General features: G+C 38.7%; 2 protein-coding genes across 7 annotated transcripts in view; both read right to left on the bottom strand.

Annotated features, from left to right (window-relative positions):
- LOC136264605 (uncharacterized) overlaps positions 1-20,675 on the bottom strand; it is a 105,787-nt gene that overhangs the window by 18,357 nt on the left and 66,755 nt on the right. For all 6 annotated transcript variants that reach the window (XM_066059413.1, XM_066059380.1, XM_066059387.1 and 3 more), the window contains 2 exons: positions 13,442-13,524; positions 3,089-3,275 (listed from right to left, as the gene is read on the bottom strand). In XM_066059413.1, the coding sequence (XP_065915485.1) occupies positions 3,089-3,275; positions 13,442-13,524 (270 nt within the window). The remainder of the gene's footprint in view (positions 1-3,088; positions 3,276-13,441; positions 13,525-20,675) is intronic.
- LOC136241938 (hepatitis A virus cellular receptor 1-like) lies at positions 7,408-8,383 on the bottom strand. The gene is made up of 2 exons (XM_066033308.1): positions 8,185-8,383; positions 7,408-8,129 (listed from the first exon to the last, which is right to left on the bottom strand). Exons 1-2 carry the CDS (start codon positions 8,381-8,383, stop codon positions 7,408-7,410), a joined length of 921 nt encoding a protein of 306 aa, XP_065889380.1.

The following is a 20,675-nucleotide window of genomic DNA, read 5'->3' as shown; positions in this document are numbered from 1 at the left end:
CAAATCACCTGTAGAGAGTTCAGCTAGAAACAAATCACCCTGTAGAGAGTTCAGCTAGAAGAAGTCACATTGTAGAGAGTTCAGCTACAATGAAACTCCCATGTAGAGAGTTCAGCTTCAAACAAATCACCCTGTAGAGAACTCAGCTACAAACAAATATGCAGTGTAAAAAGATCAGTTAGAAGAAGTTACCTTTTAGAGAGTTCAGCTACAAAGAAACCATTCTGTAGAGAGCTCAGCTGCAAACATATCACCTGTACAGAATTCAGCTACAAACACATCACCCTGTAGAGAGATCAGCTAGAAGAAGTTACCTTGTAGATCGTTCAGCTACAAACAATTCACCCTGTAGAGAGAGCAATTTGAAGAAGTCACCTTGTAGAGTGTTCAGTTACAAAGAAACCACCATGGAGATTTCTGTAATCAATATATGTGACCGGATTTGCGAAAAGGGGTCTTCCACACACATCCAATTCCGTAAACGTTGGAGACCATAACTCAGTGTTCAAGTAACATATTAACCTGAACATTTCACCATGTATTCAGCTATAGTGGTGCTCACCACTTCCCAAATTTCAAGGCAATAGCTCTTTCCAATCTGAAGTTATCAATTGTCAAAGTTGGCAAATTGGATGTGTGTGGAAGACCCCTTTTCGCAAATCCGGTCACATATGTATTATATATTATATAATTTGTACATTTACTGATAAAATATTTAAAGTACATCTACTTCATCTTTTCTTCTTCCTGTAGTAAAGAAAAAAAAAACATAGGTTAAAAAAGTCCCAAAGCTGGCCATAGGCCGGCTTTGGGGTGTATACAAATACAAAAAGAAATGAAATCTAATCCAAAACAGCCAAGCTGTAAAAAAAGTGTGCGGCCCTCAGAAAGGCTATGGTGAAAAAGATGTGAAATCCAAGGTGGCAGCCAAGAAATGGCTGTGATGGTAGGTTAATGGTAAAAATTTTAATAATGACAATTCAGGTAAATTTTGTGAAGCGGCACAAAAATTCACCTGAATTGTCGTTATTAAAAGTTTTACCATTAACCTACCATCACAGCCATTTCTTGGCCGCCACCTTGGATTTCACATCTTTTTTCACCATAGCCTTTCTGAGGGCCGCACACTTTTTTTACAGCTTGGCTGTTTTGGATTAGATAATATTTTCCAAGTGAGTACCTACAGATGGATATGGGCATGCACCTGGTTTTCTGAAGTTTATTTGGAGAAAAAATGTGTGGCTATGTGTACAGTATGTATGTCTGTTCACACTTACATGAGCAAACAAGTCAAAGATTACAAACGAGAAACGAAAGGACACCTGTTGGAAGTATGCTTTCTTAAAAGGCTTTCTTTAAAGAAATTTTCATCATCTGGAGGTGACTAGTTTCAGAAGTGGTGTTTGGGGTTTTCCTACCAGAATGGGGTGCAGTAGTTATGACAACACTCTACATAGACTTGAATGCTGGCTAAAATTTACTTAAGAAAATACAAGAGAGAGAGAGCATGAATATGTTATCTAGTTTGTGAACGAATCTTTGTGCTTATTGTGAGCTCCACAGTGGCTACCTCAGACATTAACTATAACATAGCACTCACAACACGGTCAACTATATAACTAATAATTTGCATTACAAGCAGTTTGTTTTAAAATACATTATAATCAGGTTATCATATCTTCTTACTGCCTAAGGCTATTTCATCTACAGGTATCATTACAAGTCCTTGCTCCCCAAATTTTATCCTTTATAGTGGGCAAATGATAGCATTAACCCTTAAACCCGCATAATCCAGAAAACTGGAGTTAAACTTAATAAATACACATGCTTTGCACAAAGCGCTGTAACTTTCAAAGCATCCATCCTATGGCTATACAATTTATGTCAAGGATTAAAATGATACCTAGGGTTTTATCCTAATACTAAATGGTGAGGCCAAAACTAGCCATGAAAATAACTTTTCAGCAAGAAAACACGCACCCTTTACATACCTTTATAAAATGGTCGATAACTCAATGGTAGTTGATCCTATCGCCTTGTAACAACTTCCATTCAATTCATTGTGAAATTTTGTATTAGGCCACATATGACTCACATCAGTAAACCCACAATCGAAATTACATGCATGGCAAGAATTTAGAAACATGAAGAACTCGTCACTGTTCATCGCTTCATAACAACTAAGCCGTTGTAGTTAGTGTTCATTTAACCTTCCCCAAGTAGCCCAGTAAACACACTTTTAATTTATGTGTATTTGTAGGCTGTAAGAATTAAGTTACCTCACCTAGTGTTGCCATGTGTGCCCATATTGTGTAAACATGCATTTCTGAAAAGTTCTCTGTGGGTTTAAGGGTTAAGATGATGCCTTGGTCTGAAAGCATAATAATGTAATGGTTTTTTGGTATTAAAACTTTAGTGGTGGTTTTCAGTGTCTGATTTGCTCCAGAAAGCAGACTCAACAGTATTTTAGTAAGGATTAGCTAAACATTAGCCATCTGTAAGCGTTATAGTAAGAGTGTATGAGTTTATGTGAGAGCCAGGTTATTCCACACACCATAATTTTCCCTGCATGGGTATTAGGATGTACATAAGTAAAAACCATAACCATGGCTGAGAGGGACTTGCTGATACATATACACCCAAGACTGAGACTGAGAGCCACAGGCCCGAGAACTGATGGTGTAGAATCAGTAAATCATGAGCAGTCATGGTATAAGTAACACAATTATATCACTCACCTAATACGTGAAAGAACTACATAGTATTCACCATTGTTAATTTTATACACTGGTATTTGATGATTTAAAAGTGTGGAGGACAGTAAGTTAGGACTACAAGTTATTGACCTATCTTCAATGTTGCAATCAATATAATGAGTTACATCATACCATCTCTTTGAACTGGTTGGCATCACAGCCATTAGCAAACCGTTTTCCCATGATATTGCCTGGGCAATATGCAAGTTAAACCCTGAGTGGTGCCTCTAAACTCCCACACTAAAGTTGCATAATGGCATGTATCACATGAGTTCTTGTAATGTTGAAAAGAAATAACACATCATTTAATTACATGTATGTTAATTCCTTACTGAAAGTTTCGTTGATACTCCAAAGATTATCCAATAAGACAACAACTTCACACGAAATGTTATCAGTAATCACATCTTGAGGTAGCAAAAACTCCACTGTCAGTGGTGCACGTATTGTCTTGTTTTGTTGTATTCTGTTTATGTTACAGGTGAGAGATACTGTATAAGTTATCCCCAGATTGATAGCCTATCAACATTGTAAAATACAAGCTCAGGAAATGAACATTGTCAAACAAATAATGACATCTACAATATCACATAGTATGTGATGTGTATACTGTAATGTATGTACATATGTATGTATGTATGTAAGTATGTAAGTATGTATGTATGTATGTATGTATGTATGTAAGTATGTACGTATGTGTGTATATGTATGTATGTATGTATGTAAGTATGTATGTACGTACGTACGTATGTATGTATGTATGTATGTATATGTATGTATGTAAGTATGTACATATGTATGTATGTATGTACGTATGTACATATGTATGTATGTATGTACGTATGTATGTATGTACGTATGTATGTATGTATGTACGTATGTATGTATGTGGATAAAGATCTTGAATGTAACTAATAGTATAACTACATATGCAATTTTAATGTTGTATGGCAATTTGCATGATTCGTAAAATTAAGTGGTACTCAGAGTTGTCTGTCAATTTAGCCACCTACAGTATGGGTCAAAAAAAAGTTTACATTTGGTTTTGCATAAACGACTATAATGCTATAGTTTTACATGCGTTTCGTTTTGACAAAACGATAATGTAAAACGAAATAATTAATAAAAACGATGGGGTGCTTGTGCAATAAACTGTATAGGAGCAGTTCGTTTAAACCATTGCAATCGTTGTAATGTTACGTTGAAACGATTAAGCTAATTTAAACATTTATAGATTTTATTAGCTATAAATAACGCAAGCCGACCGATTGCAAGACATCACAATTGGTTATCAGACAAAATGGTTTATAACCTGTACGAGAAACGACGTATCATTCATTTTTATCGACTTGGATGTAGACCTCCTACGATCGTCAAGTTGCTTCTTGAAGAAAACTTAAAAGTATCGCGAGAGGGTGTGGCTAAGTTCATTGCTAGATTTATTGAGACCGGCTCACTATCGAGAAAGCCTGGTTCAGGGAGACCATCATCAATCACGCAACAAATGCAAGCGATTGTAGAGGCAAAGATGAGGGAGGACGACGAAACGACTGCATATCAATTGCGTTCCCTGCTGCTATCGCAAGGATTTAACATCAGTAAAAGAACTGTTCTTCGCTGCCGCACCCAGCTAGGCTGGACATTTCGAGGAAGTGCATACTGCCAGTTGATCAGACACGCCAACAAAGTGAAGCGGCTAGAGTGGGCTCGCCAATACCTTCACAACAGCTTCGATGATGTAGTCTGGACGGATGAATGCTCTGTGCAACTGGAAAGCCACAAACGATTCTGTTGCAGAAAGCAAGGAGAACCGCCTAGACTGAAACCCAGGTATAATCTTGTCCTTCACTCAACTCATCGAATATATATATGCATAAATACATTATTTAAAAAAATGTGTTACTGTAAATTAATGTTATTTTTATACAGGGCCAAACATCCAGTTAAAGTACATGTCTGGGCAGGGATCAGCAAACGAGGACGAACAGGAATCTGCATCTTCGAAGGTATCATGGACGCCACTTTGTACACAGAAGTATTGGAGAACACGCTACTGCCTTTTCTCACAACTGTTTATCCAGATAGTCACCGTTTTATGGCTGACAATGACCCGAAGCATACCTCCAACGAAGCGAAGGACTTCCTTTCTCAGACTAAAGTGACTTGGTGGAGGACTCCAGCTGAATCTCCCGATTGTAACCCAATCGAAAACCTTTGGAACGAACTAAAGGAGTACAACCGACGTGTCGTCAAGCCTACAACGAAGGAAGAGTTGATAGAAGGAATAAAGCAATTTGGGAAACTGTTACTATTGACAAATGTAATAAGTACATTAATCATCTTAGAAAAGTATTACCTAAAGTTATTGAATTAAATGGAGCTGCTACGGGTTATTAGCTAGCACAATGTTGTATTGTACATATTATTTGATTATTAATGAAATCACTAACCTCACAAAAGATTTAGCTGAAACAATGTAGCGCAGCACTCCTTCACACCACTAGACTGATACGAACTAGAGCACGAGGACATCCAGAGTAATTATATCACGTGTGTACTTGTCAGCAAATTTTGCAATTACGTGTAAAGAACATTCTAGAATAGCTCACGTGATAGTTGCCAATTTACAAGCAAGAAAAATTTTCATTACCGCGTGGCTACTTATCCTAGATGGTAAAGGCAAAAATATGAGTAATTGCCGCGATGGAAAACAGCACTACTGTTTTATTAAGAGGAGAAGGAACAGGAATATACAGGATATGCTTTCAAAGCAGTTTGTAAGTTTACTATTAAGCAGTGTACGGTCAGTAAGAATAACTCCGTGTACATTTTCTTGCAATCACGATCAGAGAAAATTAGTTAATGAAACTTAACGAAGTTACCCTCATCTATTTAAGGTGGTAGCTACCCGATAACGAGGTTACCACAAACAGGTTGTGGCTTCCTATGAATATATTAGTGACGAAGAAAAGAATGGTAGCGGAACTAACTTTCTGCAGAGATTATGTGGTCTATAACAACTAGGAAGTACCTGTGGTAAGCCATTCATCCTGCACTTTCTACTAATCACTACAACGCTTGTACATCTTCATCAAGTAGCAGGTGCCTGCATATGAAAAAGTTTGCTACATAGCACGGACATTATTTTGCTTAATCACTGGACACTAATTTTCACAAACTAACCTGCAGAACTAATTCACAATGCTTTCGTTTCATTGTAACACTAATGTAGTGAAGGTTAATGACTGTTAAGACATCAAAATATCTCAGAGCGTTCCTTTCCAAATATCTACCATTCAGTTCACCATAGAAAGTGATTTTCAACCTTAAAATGACGAGCTTAAATTTCCTGATTTCCTTCTCCTATAGTTCATCTTAATCGCTATTCACTGCTTTTTGCAAATCTGGTTCAGAATCTGAGGTATCACGTATCGTGGGTTATTACGCCTTTTATTGCATTCCTCCAAAATGTATGGGGAAATTTGAGTATGGTGAGTTCAAATGCTTTCAGAAGGACTGTGGGATAATCATTGCCCACTTCTCATTTCTGTAAATTAAATGCCCAGATCCAATTACGTGTGATTTATCAGGTAGCTGTCGCCTTAAATATGTAACTGGATCTGGTTTTATAGTACAATTTTAAGTGTGGCTAGATATGGGAAAACTGGTATTTTTGTGTAGTTATAAGTACTGGTTTTTTCTGTATATTCAGAATTATGGATTAATTCATTTAATGTATTCAACATATGTTTAAAATTTAATAAATACAGGATATGCAGACTTATTGGGATAATAAGATGAGTTATTGTGCAACACTCATTGACGTAGGCGTCTGCACCGTTGGCCAATGGAATTGGAACATTTACTCCAAGTTGTCTCATACTTTACTGGGTCCACCCAGTATTCTGGAAGAAGTTGAAATATCTTTCTCTTCATATCATTTAATACCAAGATTGGCAGAGCAGGGTAACGACTGGTTCCGAATACAGTACATCTGACTAATACATTGTCTCCAAAATAAGACTTTTGGGCTAGCTTTTGGGCAAGATCTGAGATCTTATCTGTCTCATGGTAATGCTTGTACTTTGCTATCACGATGTCTGGATCCACAAGTTTTGTTCTGTCAATGTCACTCAATGACAACATTCCATATTTGAGTGACTTCTTAGATTGTTGTATTGGATTACAGTGATGTGCTGATGATGTTGCTGATACTGGTGTTTGTGATGCTCCGTGTGCTGATGATGTTACTGATGGTGTTACTGATATCCAGTGAGGGGTGGATGGTGGACTGCTGGAGGTGGTGGCATGGCACCTGGCTGGATGGCTGTTTCTTATTTCAACTTGTTGTTCTGTGTGAAAATAAAATCATTGTGTGCAAGTTAAACTGGATGCTGATCATACCATTGGCCTTGTGTTCAAGAGCTTCAAGCCTGGTAATGAAGGATCTTTGGGATTCCAACAATTGTTGTGTATGGGCCCCCAGCATTTGTTTGATTGACTCTTCCAAGAATTGCAAGGTGCCAGTGTTATTGGTGATGTCACTGCCATAATTATTGTGGTTATGGTTGTTCTTATTGCTGTTGTCACATATCACACTACCATTCTCAGACTCTGTAATTAATAATCGCAATTACATTCATATATTTTTTTATAGGTCTGAAGAGTAGTATTTCAGTTGTTCATGTGGGTCCCAACTGAAGTCATCGTCCATATATCGTAATTCATCGATGACCCTGTCAGCCTGTGGAGATGTGATGTCAAGCTCTAAGACCAATGAGCTAAATGGGTCCAATTTTGGACTGGTTGTTGGAGGTACAAAAGGGAAGGTGTTAAAGTGGTTGGGCACTGATCCCGGTGAGGATGTCTCTGGTAGTATTGAGTGATTCGATGTTGTTGCTGTTGCAGGGAGAATGGCAGCTGTTGCTGCCACAGGGAGATTGGCAGGAGTTGTCACCACTATAGGAGGAGTGGCAGTTGTTGCTGACACAGGGACAGTGGCAAAAGCTGTCATTGCTGTAGGGAGAGTCATCATCTCTGCAGCTTGAGTGGTAGTTGCCACTGGCATGGGGAGTCTTGGAGTTGTTCTCATCACCTCAGGGAGAGCTGCCACCACCACAGGTAAAATTGTAGAAGCTGTTGGTGCCACAGGAAGAATGTCAGTTGTTGTCACTGTTGCAGGGAGAGTCGTCAGCTCTGCAGTTGGAGTGGCTGGCATAGGGAGCCTGGGAGTTGTCATCTCGTCAGGGAGAGTCGTCACCAATGTAGGTTGAATGGATGTCGGTGCTACCTGAGTACAACTGATGGATGTTGTTGTCACTATAGAACTGGCAGGAGAACTGGAGGATGTTGGTGTGACAAACAAAATTGCACCTGTAGTTTAAATTGAGCTCAACACAATGTATTGGAAAACTTTAATGTTACTTACCACTAGCTTTCTTTCTCTTTTTTGTTTCTTTTTGTAGTGTTTCTTTTTGTAGTGTTTCTTTTTGTAGTGTTTCTGTTTGTGGTGTTTCTTTACTTTTTCGTTTTCTTTTCCTTTTTTTTGGCGTGTTGGTTGGTGGTGCTTTCTTGCCCTGTGGTGGTAACCATTCGCCAGCAACAAACCCATCTTCAATTTTTTCCATTTCAGATTTTGTGCCTAGAAATTTTATTTACTACATGTAATTGCATATACTTTGTATAGTTTTAGTTCACCTCGTGCTACAATAGTGGCTTTGTGTTCTATCTTCTTTTTGCCAACAGTTACAATACATTCTTCACCAATACTAAGTTGGCGGGGTTGTACACTGTCAGCATTCACAGAGGACACACTTCCCTCTGGCCAAAGTACCACGTAATGGCTGTAGCATTCTGTGAAAAATAACAGCAATTAATGGGCTAGTGGTAAAAGGCATGGTGGTTTGTGGTCAGACTCTTGGGTGGCTTCGGGTTTATTCAACAAATTACATTAGAGGCTACAGGTGATACCGCACCACAAACCACCAATGACTAATGACTTACCGGCTTCTGCATTAATGAGTGCTAACGCTCGTCAGAGACTCATAGGTTCCATAACAGCGTGTCAGTTTCAGCACTCGCTGCACTCGTACGTTAAGAATGAATTACTGTACAGCTGTGCTCGTACAATGGTGAATACAGTACCCGCCCATTTTTCGTAAAAACGATTACGCAATCATTAAAACGCTTCTGTGTAATCGTTTTTATTGCCATGCTATCGTTTTGTTACCATGCAATCGTTTTGTTACCATGCAATCGTTACAACTATCATATTAGTACAAATCTATGATGGTTTAAAAAAAACGAAATGTAAACTTTTTTTGACCCATACTGTAGCTAATGTATGGTTGGTATCAGTGAACTACAAACAGAGTTGAACTTCAAAAAAGTTACTAGTTACTCGTCACTTTTATCCCTTGTAACTTACTTTTACAAAATAACGAGAAGTTATGTTACTGGTTACTCTCATATGTTTGTTTGTTAACTTTTGTAACATGTTTCTATGATTGTTATACTCAGAATATTCATTAGCAACGGAAGAAGAGAACTGCACTTTCTGAAAATAATCCTGTGGCCAGTTTCAACTATAGTTCTGTCTGTTACTCAAACTGAATCATGAAGAACAGTACAAGAATGTATCTACTTAATGTGGCTGTAACATGTGTATGGTACAAAAATTGAAAAGGGTTCTGGTTTTTAATGCATGATTACTGGTTACTATGTAATTATTGTAACTTAGTTACTTTTTGACAGCTATTCTTCTTAGTTACACGTTACTAGAGATGCAACTAATTACACGTATATTACTAGTTACTTCAACAGTAATATATTACGTAACTTAGTTACCCCATCTCTGACTAAAAACAAGTAAATCCTACATGTTCTACACAATAATTAACATGCATTGCATCTTTAAGGTACCGCATTTGTAACTACGTATACTTCAAATCAATTAGAGTGAAAGACTTGAGTTGGGTTATAGGTTACAGTATCAAACTGTACGATAGTACCATTTAAGTAGGGATTACCCTGAAAATATCGCGTGCTGCCCAAAATTCTGCCTCTGAAAATCACCCTAGAGAGATTTTATGTGCTGAAAATCACCTTTACGGAATAGTTACTAGTTCATATAATATAATACAGCATAAAATATAACAAAATGTTTACAAGGTGGCCAGATATAGAATTTTTTTTAAAAATATCACCAAAACTCGAATTTTAGTCTCACTGCCCTACTACCTGACTGACCACAGTCGCAAGGCTAGAGCCTAAATGAAGCAGCGCATGGCCACCATTTTACGTCCACCATTTTACGTCCACCATTTTACGTCACAATAACAAACTCACCAGTGGGATGTGCCTCTGCTCCTTTTCTTTTCTTTCATCTTCTGCTTGTCTTCTTTTTCATCCAACGAAACCATATCGAGGCATTAATTTTCCGTATCAACACTTTCTTTCAGCAGCATAATAGACACCACTGAATTATTTCAGAACTGGATTTTTGAAGCACTTCAGTCTGGCGTTACTATAAAATGTATACTAGCTATGCAACTTCATGATTGGGATCCCGTTTACAATTTGTTTGGCGGTGCCATGCAAAAGAGTGAGCGCCACCTGACTAGTTTGTAGCCACACCCATCTAGGTTGACTAATCGCGATAGAGTACGGAGATCATACCTCTTTACAACCTAGACAGAAAACAAGACCTTATGGTTAGAGGTGTACCGATAGGGAAATTTTGAACCGATCCAATATAAACCGATATACTGAGTCTGAACACCGATACCGATCCGATATACCGATATAACTAAGTGTAGCTATTTATATTTGAGGAACCACATATGCCATGTTTAACTTTATTTTAACTACTGAAGAAACTACTGAAGACAGTTTTAAGGTTATTGGCTATGCTTGGTTACCCATGGTGGTGTGGCCTTTATTGATAGCTCAAACTATATATAAGGCACCTACAAATATTTTAATACATGCCCCTGCCAAGATTACTCCGGATTACTCTGCATTTTAATGGTTTGTAGAGGTGGCTGGTTGTTTTATACTGTTCTCTTGGTTCATCTTATTGCTGTTTCCCCAGGCTCACCACTATGAGTGTTTGTTGTATGATTGGTAAGTTTTGTGAGAACAAAACAGTAAGTATCCATGCACTTAGATGGCTTCACATAGCGTACTACTTTTAGACAAGGAAGATAACTACTGTTTCCTGCTCTCGCCCACCCTCGTCAGCTAAATAATAGAGTTTATAATGTGGCTTGATCATTGGACAGTGTCCTCAAGATAGTTCAGTGGTATATCGGTGTATTGTATCGGTTATTAGCAGCAATATCGGCTCCCACCGATATAGTAGAAATGTCTATATCGGACACCGATACAATATGTATCGGTATATCGGTACACCTCTACTTATGGTGTAGTTAGTTGCCCCCCCTTAGCTGACTTGAGATACGGTATACTCTAATACAACAGTCATGTATGATATTCTAATAGAACAGTCACACAAGTCTAGCTGAGCTACAACAAAAAAAACTAAACTAACTAGCAAGTTAAAAGTTGTCAATTAAAAAAATGAAGTAAGGTTCTAAGCAATAAAAGTAATGAAACAAGAGATGAATGATGGTATTACAGCATAGCTCAGTGGGAAAGTCCCTACTTTGGCACATTAGCTATAACAATTATTTTATTTAGTGCCAAAGTAGGGACTTTCCCACTGAGCTATGCTGTAATACCATCATTCATCTCTTGTTTCATTACCTTTTATTGCATAGATCCCTACTTCATTTTTAAATTAACAATTTTATAAAATACTATATAGTCATAGGCAATCATTCAAAAATTTGAATGCTTATTTTCCCTGATGATGATGAGGCAGTAGGTAAAACTGTGCTCAAACAAGTTTTCAGATTGACCCAAAACATTTTCAACAAGTTGTAGCGGAATTTATTTTTCAAAATTATTCAGTGGAATTTTCTACTAATTGATGAGTAACTGACTGATGCCTTCAGACAAGCGTAACTCGATAACAGCTAAGGCTACAGTCTTGATTTTTTCACTCTTCGACGTCACTTTGGCCCGACAGGTGCCTTTTAGCATACCGCAGTACATACAGTGCATTCTTCATGGACTTACCAGTGTCCTCCTTTGTGTCCCATTCATCTTTGCTGACAGTGAAAAGTGTTGATTTGGTGGTGGCACATGATGGCTTCCCTTCGTAACAGAAATTGTCCATATTTTTCATAGTGGCTACTTTGATAGCAGAAGTGCTTTTCAAACAGTTCTAGATTTGTACTGCTGTGCAACAGGTTGAACATAGCCGACAAAGAAGCGTAATGGATACTTCACTTTTCAGACAATAATTGATATAACTGGGGTGCACGGCACCATTTCTTTGTTTCGGTATGCGTGGTTCGGCACCATTTCTTTGTTTCGGTATGCGTGGATTGCAGAGGTATTTTTTGAACAGTTCTTGATTCGAAATGCTGTGTAATGTGTTGAACATAGCTGACAACGAAGCATAATGGATACTTCACTTTTCAGACGATAACTGGGACATGCGGCACCATTTTAGATATGGTATACGTGCGTTCACCAGTCATAATAATTATTTACAAAAAAGTTAACAAACAAGTACACAGAAAAATTTGGAACTTTCAACTAGAGTAGGGACCATAGCACATTGATAAAAAGTACTGAAACAAGCTGGAGTAGTGTTCAAAACCGTGCCTATTCTTCGTACTACTGTGGGACAACTTGTGACAACTCATTCCCATCGTATAAATCCACACAAGCTGCCTATTCGACACACATGTTCTTACACTGCTGTGATGCCATAGGCACTGGCTACCACTAACTCAACTCGACATTATCAATTCCCAGTTGTCAAAAAAAAGTAGAATGTTAAAACAATCATGGAAGACTGAACATACTTTTGTCGCAGTGTTGGAAAAATCAAAGCTTGCACTGCTTCCTTTCATACAAGTTAGATTTGTGTGACAATTTCAGTATGACATATAACCCAATCCTACAATGACTCCACCTATACGCCCATATAAAATGCATACATTTTCTAAATTGGTTAGAGACCACGCCCTCAGATCTTCGTGCCAGGTCTCATAGAGAACAGTGTTATTTAATTACATAGATCAATTTGTTTGTTCCGTAAAAAAAAAAACGTATACAGCATTTTATTGCAATTTCTAATTCATTAATTACCACTTTTTTGGTTTTAAGCAAGCGCAACTGCTTTGAACCACAAAATGCTCAGAACTACCTTATAACTGTATGATATTATGACGTTTCCTTACAAAAACTCTCTCGACAAAGTTTTGAGCCTGCTCTTCATTTTTGTATAACAATTTTAGATAGCCTACAATGCCCGCATTATCATTTTTTAGCTGTTTCAACATTCATAAAGCCTATTAGGAAAGCAGGTCACACTGTATTCAGTAACCAAGTATGTACATGCCACCTGGTTAGAAAAAAGTTATCAACGATGGACTGAGGCTGGGACTCCTGGCAAAAATTTCCAAATAATAAACACCTGTTTTGGCATTAAAACATGCAACACAACTTCTAGACAGTTAGCTATTCATTATACGTACATACAACATAACTGTATTCAACAAGAGGTGGACACACTTCATGAAACACAGCACTACAGACACACAACTTACTCCTCTCCATTTGGCAGTTATTGTTATTTGCTTGTTAAACAAAATTATTGCCTGAAGATCTCGTAATAAGAATTCATGTCCAACTACAATGAACAAATCAGGAATCAGATGAATTTAAGCTATTACAGCACAAGCGTTTGGTGATACAACAAATAGTAGGAACATGATAACTAATATTTAGTTTACCTGTAAAAGTAAATATTCTTGCTTAATCAAAAAATAGGCACAGGTCTGCTTGCAAACTTCAGAAGCTATTCATTTGACTACTGATCAGAAGTCATATGGACAGCCTACAATGTGCACTTTAGTGAATTCATTACTACTATGTGTATAGTACAGTAGGAACTCAATTATTTATATCTTTACTATTTGAACACTTGATTGTCTGAACAGTTAAAATGATTGTTATTAGAGTATTTCAAGCTATGAAAAAGGGTGTGACCCTCCAAATAAGCCAGGGTAAAAAAGTTGTGAAATCAAAAGCCGTAGAAATTACTACAGTGATGTTAATGTCAATAATTTTACGATAATTGTTACAGTGAAACTTCCTTTTTTGTTATGGCAAGCCTATGGCTGGCTTTTCTTTTTACTCCACTGTTTTTTTTTCTTTACCACAGGAATGAGGAAGAGTAAATATACACAAGTACAGGTATAAGAATTTTAAACTAGAGGAGGAACAATTGTAGTACCACAATAAAAAGTACTGAAACAAGCTGGAACGGAGTAGTGTGCAAGGTATAATACTGTAAAACAATAAGAAGTGAATATCCCTATGTGTTACTGATATTCTACAATCAAAATGCACAGTAGGGATATTCACTTCTTGTTGTTTTACAGTATTTGGAAATAGCGCACTACTCCAATCCAGCTTGTTTCAGTACTTTTTATCGCAGTACTACAATCATCCCTACTTTAGTTTAAAATTCCTAATATTTTCTTTTGCTTGTTTATGAACTTTTTTTGTAAACTCACAACCATAGCACAGCTACCACAATCACAAACAGTAAGTGTTGATCACAGTGTCTAAAAACATTCAGCAAAATTTTTCTGGTTAGCTAAACTCTGGCATTTAACAGCACATACAAATCGCTAAACTATATCATCACTTACACACGAGGTTCCTCATCTTAGTTAAAGTACTTCATGCATACACATACACATACATAGATACCAGTCTCCAATTTCCGGCTGGTGGCTCGTCTACAACGGAGAACAGCTTACTTTACTGTACTGGCTTATCATTGATTTTGCCAAGCTGATACGTGTATTCCAATATGTTGGTGCAATGATATTATATTACAGTGGAACCTGTCTATAATGGTCAGCTTGGGACCAGATATATCTGGCCTTTATATACAGGTGGCTGTTGTAGAGAAAACCTGCATAAGGTGGTCAGCAGCATTTTAGTGTCTACTGCCATTATAAATGAGTAATTACTATTAAGAGGCTCATACCAACCATAATAAAGTAATATTTTACTAGTTGTTAGTACAGCAAGAGCAAGGTGAGCTTGTTATGAATGTTGGTTATAGCTGTTGAATACGTTTAACCAATGAAGCCTAATACATTATATAGCATTCATTGAAAGACAGAAGCGTGATAATTGTGCATTAATTGAAACGGTGCCGTGGTGCCAGACAGTTGGCTTAAGGTTACGGGATACCCTTGCAACATATACCCTTGCAACCAGGAAATAATTATTAACCATATAGAAAAAAAATTCTTAAATGATTTTTTGCGTGTGAGATTATCTTGTGGCCTTTTGTCTAAAAGAAGAATGTGTGGTATTGTACTTTCAAAACAACATTATACAAGGAAATCTCCAAGAAGATAAGTTAAACAGTTCAGTCACACGATCCTGGAGGATTGGCGTGAAGTGGGGCTATTCTCTGTAACCATTCTTCGAGCCATTCTTCACTACTTGGCTGAATCTAATCTCGTAGCTCTCGTATGGGAACCCTCGGGATGGCAAGCTCATGTAATATAGCACAAAAATAGAATTCTCTGAGTTTAGTGATCTTTGATAAACAGAATTCTTCGTCGAAGGGGATGTGCTGAATGTGGACAACAACCTTTGTTCTGAGATGAAAATCACACCACTTCACTTCAGTACACAGCATGGCAAATTGTATTTGATAGTAATAGTTGTGAGACTGCTTCAGCGATCTCCTTCCATTGTGATGATACAAACAGGTACACTTTTTGCTTGTGATGGCGTTGTCAATATTGCTCCCTTTATAACTGTGTGGGTTTTTAAACTCCACTATGCCCTGTGCTGGAGTGGCCTGTGGATCCCCCTACCCAACCATCAGGTGTGGCTGCTAATCATGGGTAAGTTTGGGATACTACAAGTCCACAATTAATTGCAACATTGGCTGCTAGTGATTGCTGCTGCAGCCAGTTCAAATAATGTTTAGAACTGGCTTCTTCCTGACTAAGTCTCCAAGCAGTTGCTTTGTTGCCTTGAAAAGTGGGACACAGAAGCTGGTGTACTAGACGGCCAAATGGAGTTGATGCACGTCTCTTAGCAATTTTACCCGTATTGGATGATGTAATACGCATTCGTCTGTGGATGTTCCACAGGACTGTCACATTATCATCCCCACAATCATGTTGTGTTTTGCTCAATTTGATCAGCTTTCTTTGATTGGGCCCCATTAGAACTTTAGTTTTATAATAGCTGGTTGCTAGGTCCTGGAGCTGCTGAGAGGGGAGGTTAATAGGTACATCATCTGCATTTATTCCACCATCATATCCATTACAAAACAGATTATGGACTCATTTATCTTACCTGGAGTATAGAGGAAAGGGTGTTGTCGTTTGAACTGTATCAAGCCTTTTTCTGTTAAAGTTTGGCATTATCTGAAGCTTTCCTCTTTCTGGCTTTCTCTTTGCTGCTGCTGATACGTCCTGGAACCCATATGATGGTTGCACTGACAATGCCTGCTCCCAACATTTTGGCCCCCATGCAGCTCCTTCGCTGCATTGTAAGCCTGCTCCAGCACAACAACCATTCCATGAGCCTGCCTGACTCTGATTAATCTGTTTCCCTCCATCAAACTTGCTTCTTATATGCATCCAACTCTCTGCCAAATTTGTGGTGAAATTGCCTATAGAAACAAGTACTGTGCAGTTTGTAGCAAGGCAACTGATGGGAACCCACCACCTAAACATGACTGCTACCTCAACTGGTGTGCGTCATCTTCTACAATGGAAGCAGATATAATATCAGAAGGCTTTGAAAAAGCTTACGATCAGCATGGTTTAAGGTACATGGAATACATTGGGGATGGAGACAGCTCAGTTCAATCATAGATAATATATGAACATGGATTGGAAACGCCCGTGAAATTATTTACCTATCCTAGTTACGGTGCGCCAATAGACCTTATTCATTTAGAACAGTAAGCGCCCTCTGATGTCACGTGAAGCCATACAAGGCTCCCTATTTGCCATGGTGATGGTCTTTCGGACGCCATTTTGAGTTCTAAAACTGGACGAGCACAACGGTTGCTATCATGTTACCATAGTTATGGTACTGCAAATGGCGAATTTGGCGGAGAATTGTGATGTTACTATGGTTTTGGTACTGCAAATGGCGAATATTGGATGACAACTCCTTCGCAACGGGTTGTAAGCACTATGAAATTAATTCAGTGAATAAGGTCTATACATTGGAAAATTTGTTGAAATGTACTGGGTGGCTGTTTGGCTTTCTCTCGCTTGTTTGAAGGCTAGTTTCAAGGCGTGGACATTCCTTTTACATTGTTTATTGTGTAGCATTTTGTACTAAACAAGAACACAGCTTGTCTGTGGACATTGGAGGGAATATCATTGGCGACAAGTGGATACGCGTTAGCAAATATTTCAGCAGCATCGTTACCAGCTATCTTAACATAGCCTCTATGCCACAACCAAATAAATGTTTGATAGACTGAAATGAATTTTAGCCAAAGACTTGTTCGACTTGGGTAAAACAATTGCCCAAAGTAGTGCCTGTTTTCTGTCATTTTATCCAAACAGTCTGAGTATACAGTGGATATCTGGTTAGCTAAAGCCACTCTACCTGCTACAAGTGAAGTTAAGAACAGCAAACAAATGATGCTGCACTTTTTATTTCTTCAGGAAATTTTCCCAACCGTTATGAAACACTATACTTCACCTTTTAACTTGCATCTTGTTACGCTGTTGTTTGCTACTCGCCAGTGTCCATAACCAGTCCAGCCTCCAATTAGTGTAGGTGCTTTGTAACCCAGCTGTAACCAATAAACACATTTGTAGCTTACAAGAAATGCAAAATGTTCCACCTGTAACGACTGTAAACTTTTCGCGCACACCACAACGAGGATGGTCTATGATGTCACTACATAAATAATACGGGCGTTTTCAATCCATGGTTCGTATATTATCCATGGTTCAACCTAAGCTTGTAGAAAAACTACCCTGGGGTTTTGCAATCAAAAAACTGGAATGAGCAAATCATGCTGTTAAATGCTTTCGTGCTTCTCTAGAGAATTTGGTTTCCACTAACTCCAGTTACAAAGGCAGAGGGAAATTCACTGAAGTCATGAGGAAGAGATTAACTAAAGCTGCTAAAAGTGCCATCGTGATGCAAAGTAAAGAAACCAATAAGCAAGCAGCAATTCACAAACTACAGCATGATTTGATGAACATACCACTTCATTGCTTTGGCTACCATGAAAAGTGCAGTGCCGACTTTTGTAAGACCAAGCAGCAACAACTAAATGCCACGTTACAACCAAACTCACCAGCTTCAGCAGATCAGCCTGCTCAATCTGTGCATTCTATTTCACCACAGCCCGTCACAATCCACATCACAACCCTTGTCGCAATCCACGTCACAGTCATTTCCACTTCTTGGTTCAGCTGATTCCAGCTCCTCCACATCACCTTGTCCTGAACCTGCACAATTGGTAGACATCGAGGACATAATAAGAGAACAGGAGAGTGCACACCCACGAACAATATCTTTCCTGTTTCTTTACCTATGATTATTCCTATCCCAGACTTGGCATTATAACAACGCTTATGAGCACGCTTACTCCATCCACCATCAACGATTACCATGATGGCGGGTATTCCCTCATGGGTCCTATTTTTAGCAAGTACAATAGCATTCTCCTCTTCACCAGCTGCTTTCATTGACTCTTGCAAGAGCATCTGCCACCATTCCCCTATTCTTAGTTCTGCTGCCATAAATGCTTTTTTTGTCATTACAGGTACTCCAAGGACTGCTATGCTTTCTTCTAACCTAGAATAGCCACCTTCAGTAGACATCTGACCCCATGTTGCAGCAACATTGGCGTCCCAGTAAGGCTTCCCAGTCAAGCCCTTCACCTTTGACAATGTGTAAAGTGTAAATTCTTCATTGCAGTTGGAACAATGAGTGGTAAGTGTTGATGCTAGGCCATCACGATGTGTTTCATTTGTGACCGGATTTGCGAAAAGGTACCTTTTCCACACATTTGACATACCAGCAAACAAAATGTCATAACTGTTGACTCCTTGCACTGATTGACTTTCTTTTTGTATCACAATGTAGCCACATAATGTAGGCACACTCATGGAAAATTACCGATATGTGCTTGCAGTGATATGAAAGTTACAAAGTTTGGAAGTTGAAAAAATGGGTCAAATTTTATGTGTGAAAAAGGTACCTTTTCGCAAATCTGGTCACATTTATTGTTACAGTGAACTGGTCATCAGCTGAATTTCTGCTGGTGGACGGGCAAGAGGTGACATGGCTCACAACGCTTTGTACATGGTCCTAAAGATTCTACAGGTTAATGATTCTGCTACCACTGGTGGTGATGACGTGCTACTTGACACTGCCCTTGGTTTCTTGGGGACTTTCCTTTTTTTGAATTTGCCCCTGGAGACGTGTGTACTGGCATTCTTCTTGCTTCCCATGTTTAATGATGTTTTATGTTTAATTTGCTATTGCTAAATAAAATATTGTGTATGAGTTAATTCTATCACTACACAGTTATAATTCACCTTAGAAGCCAGGAAATCAGCTTAGTAGAATACCTTCACGTCGAACAAGAACTTCAAATGAATAGCATTAGCAGCTGATGCGGTTAACTGTCGCACCAGCTTTATAGTACACATGCGTGTATATGGTACTTCTACACTATAAGTTTTCTAGTTAAAAATATCGATTGTCCACCAGACTGTCAGTATTTTAGAGCCATTGGCCAGTAATGTATGTTAATGCTGAGGGACAGACGAGCCGATTTTTGAACACAATGTTTGAGTAGTTCGTAGCACATTTTATAAAAGTGTTGTGGTTACGGGAAGCCTTCTTTTAAACGAAACTGGCCAAGGAATAAAGCGGGAGTTAAAATCTCTTGTCAGTCCCTCGATATTGGTTCTGAATAAAGGTAGTCCATGTGGAATACTAGGAGGAATGTGTAGTTTCACTGATTTTTGGCTAAAAGTGGTCGGTAATTAGCAATGCGCTCATGTTCCGTTGTGTTCAGTTGCGACTCTATGTGATGGACATTCTTAAATACAAACACTTAACAAACCTGCATGTTTATTAAGTAGGTGATAGCACATTGTATAGCGGAGAAATTCTTACAACAAACAACATGTACGTATCCGCACATTTACGGTATCTCGTAACTTTAACAAATCACCACAAAAGGTAGCGACCGCTATACGAAGTATGAAGTTATGTATACAGTGATTCATAGGCAAATTCTTGGTTGACCTTTATACACGTTAGACAGGTGACCGCTTAATGCAGACCACAATGCATACATTTGTATGGGAAAATATTTGGGACCTTGTGAACATGGCTGTTATGCAAAGGTGACCACTTAATCCAGGTGACTGTAACACAGGTTCCACTGTATAACGTGTATGGAAACCATACTGCGCTTGACTGATACCTATGGTAAAGAAGGATAAAAGTAAGACGATATAGCACACGTATTGTATGCCTATCATTATACTAAAGGTTTATTCTTAATCGAATTCAAAGTGTTTCTGAAAAAGAATTAGGGCTGTAGTTGTAGCCAGTTTTCCGCTATGCTTGACAGAAGGCATCAAGCAGGCAGGCAGGCAGGCAGGCAGGCAGGCAGGCAGGCAGGCAGGCAGGCAGGCAGGCAGGCAGGCAGGCAGGCAGGCAGGCAGGCAGGCAGGCAGGCAGGCAGGCAGGCAGGCAGGCAGGCAGGCAGGCAGGCAGGCAGGCAGGCAGGCAGGCAGG

This window comes from Dysidea avara, chromosome 1 (assembly GCF_963678975.1).
Source record: "Dysidea avara chromosome 1, odDysAvar1.4, whole genome shotgun sequence".
Lineage (NCBI taxonomy): Eukaryota > Metazoa > Porifera > Demospongiae > Dictyoceratida > Dysideidae > Dysidea > Dysidea avara.
The sequence above is the reverse complement of the archived record's forward strand: the minus strand, read 5'-3'. Positions and strand labels throughout refer to the sequence as shown.

Coding starts and splice junctions, on each gene's coding strand:
- LOC136241938 (XM_066033308.1), bottom strand. CDS start 8,383: ATGGAAAAAATTGAAGATGGGTTTGTTGCTGGCGAATGGTTACCACCA. Junction 8,130..8,184: donor AAAGAGAAAGAAAGCTAGTG/GTAAGTAACATT, acceptor TTTAAACTACAG/GTGCAATTTTGTTTGTCACA.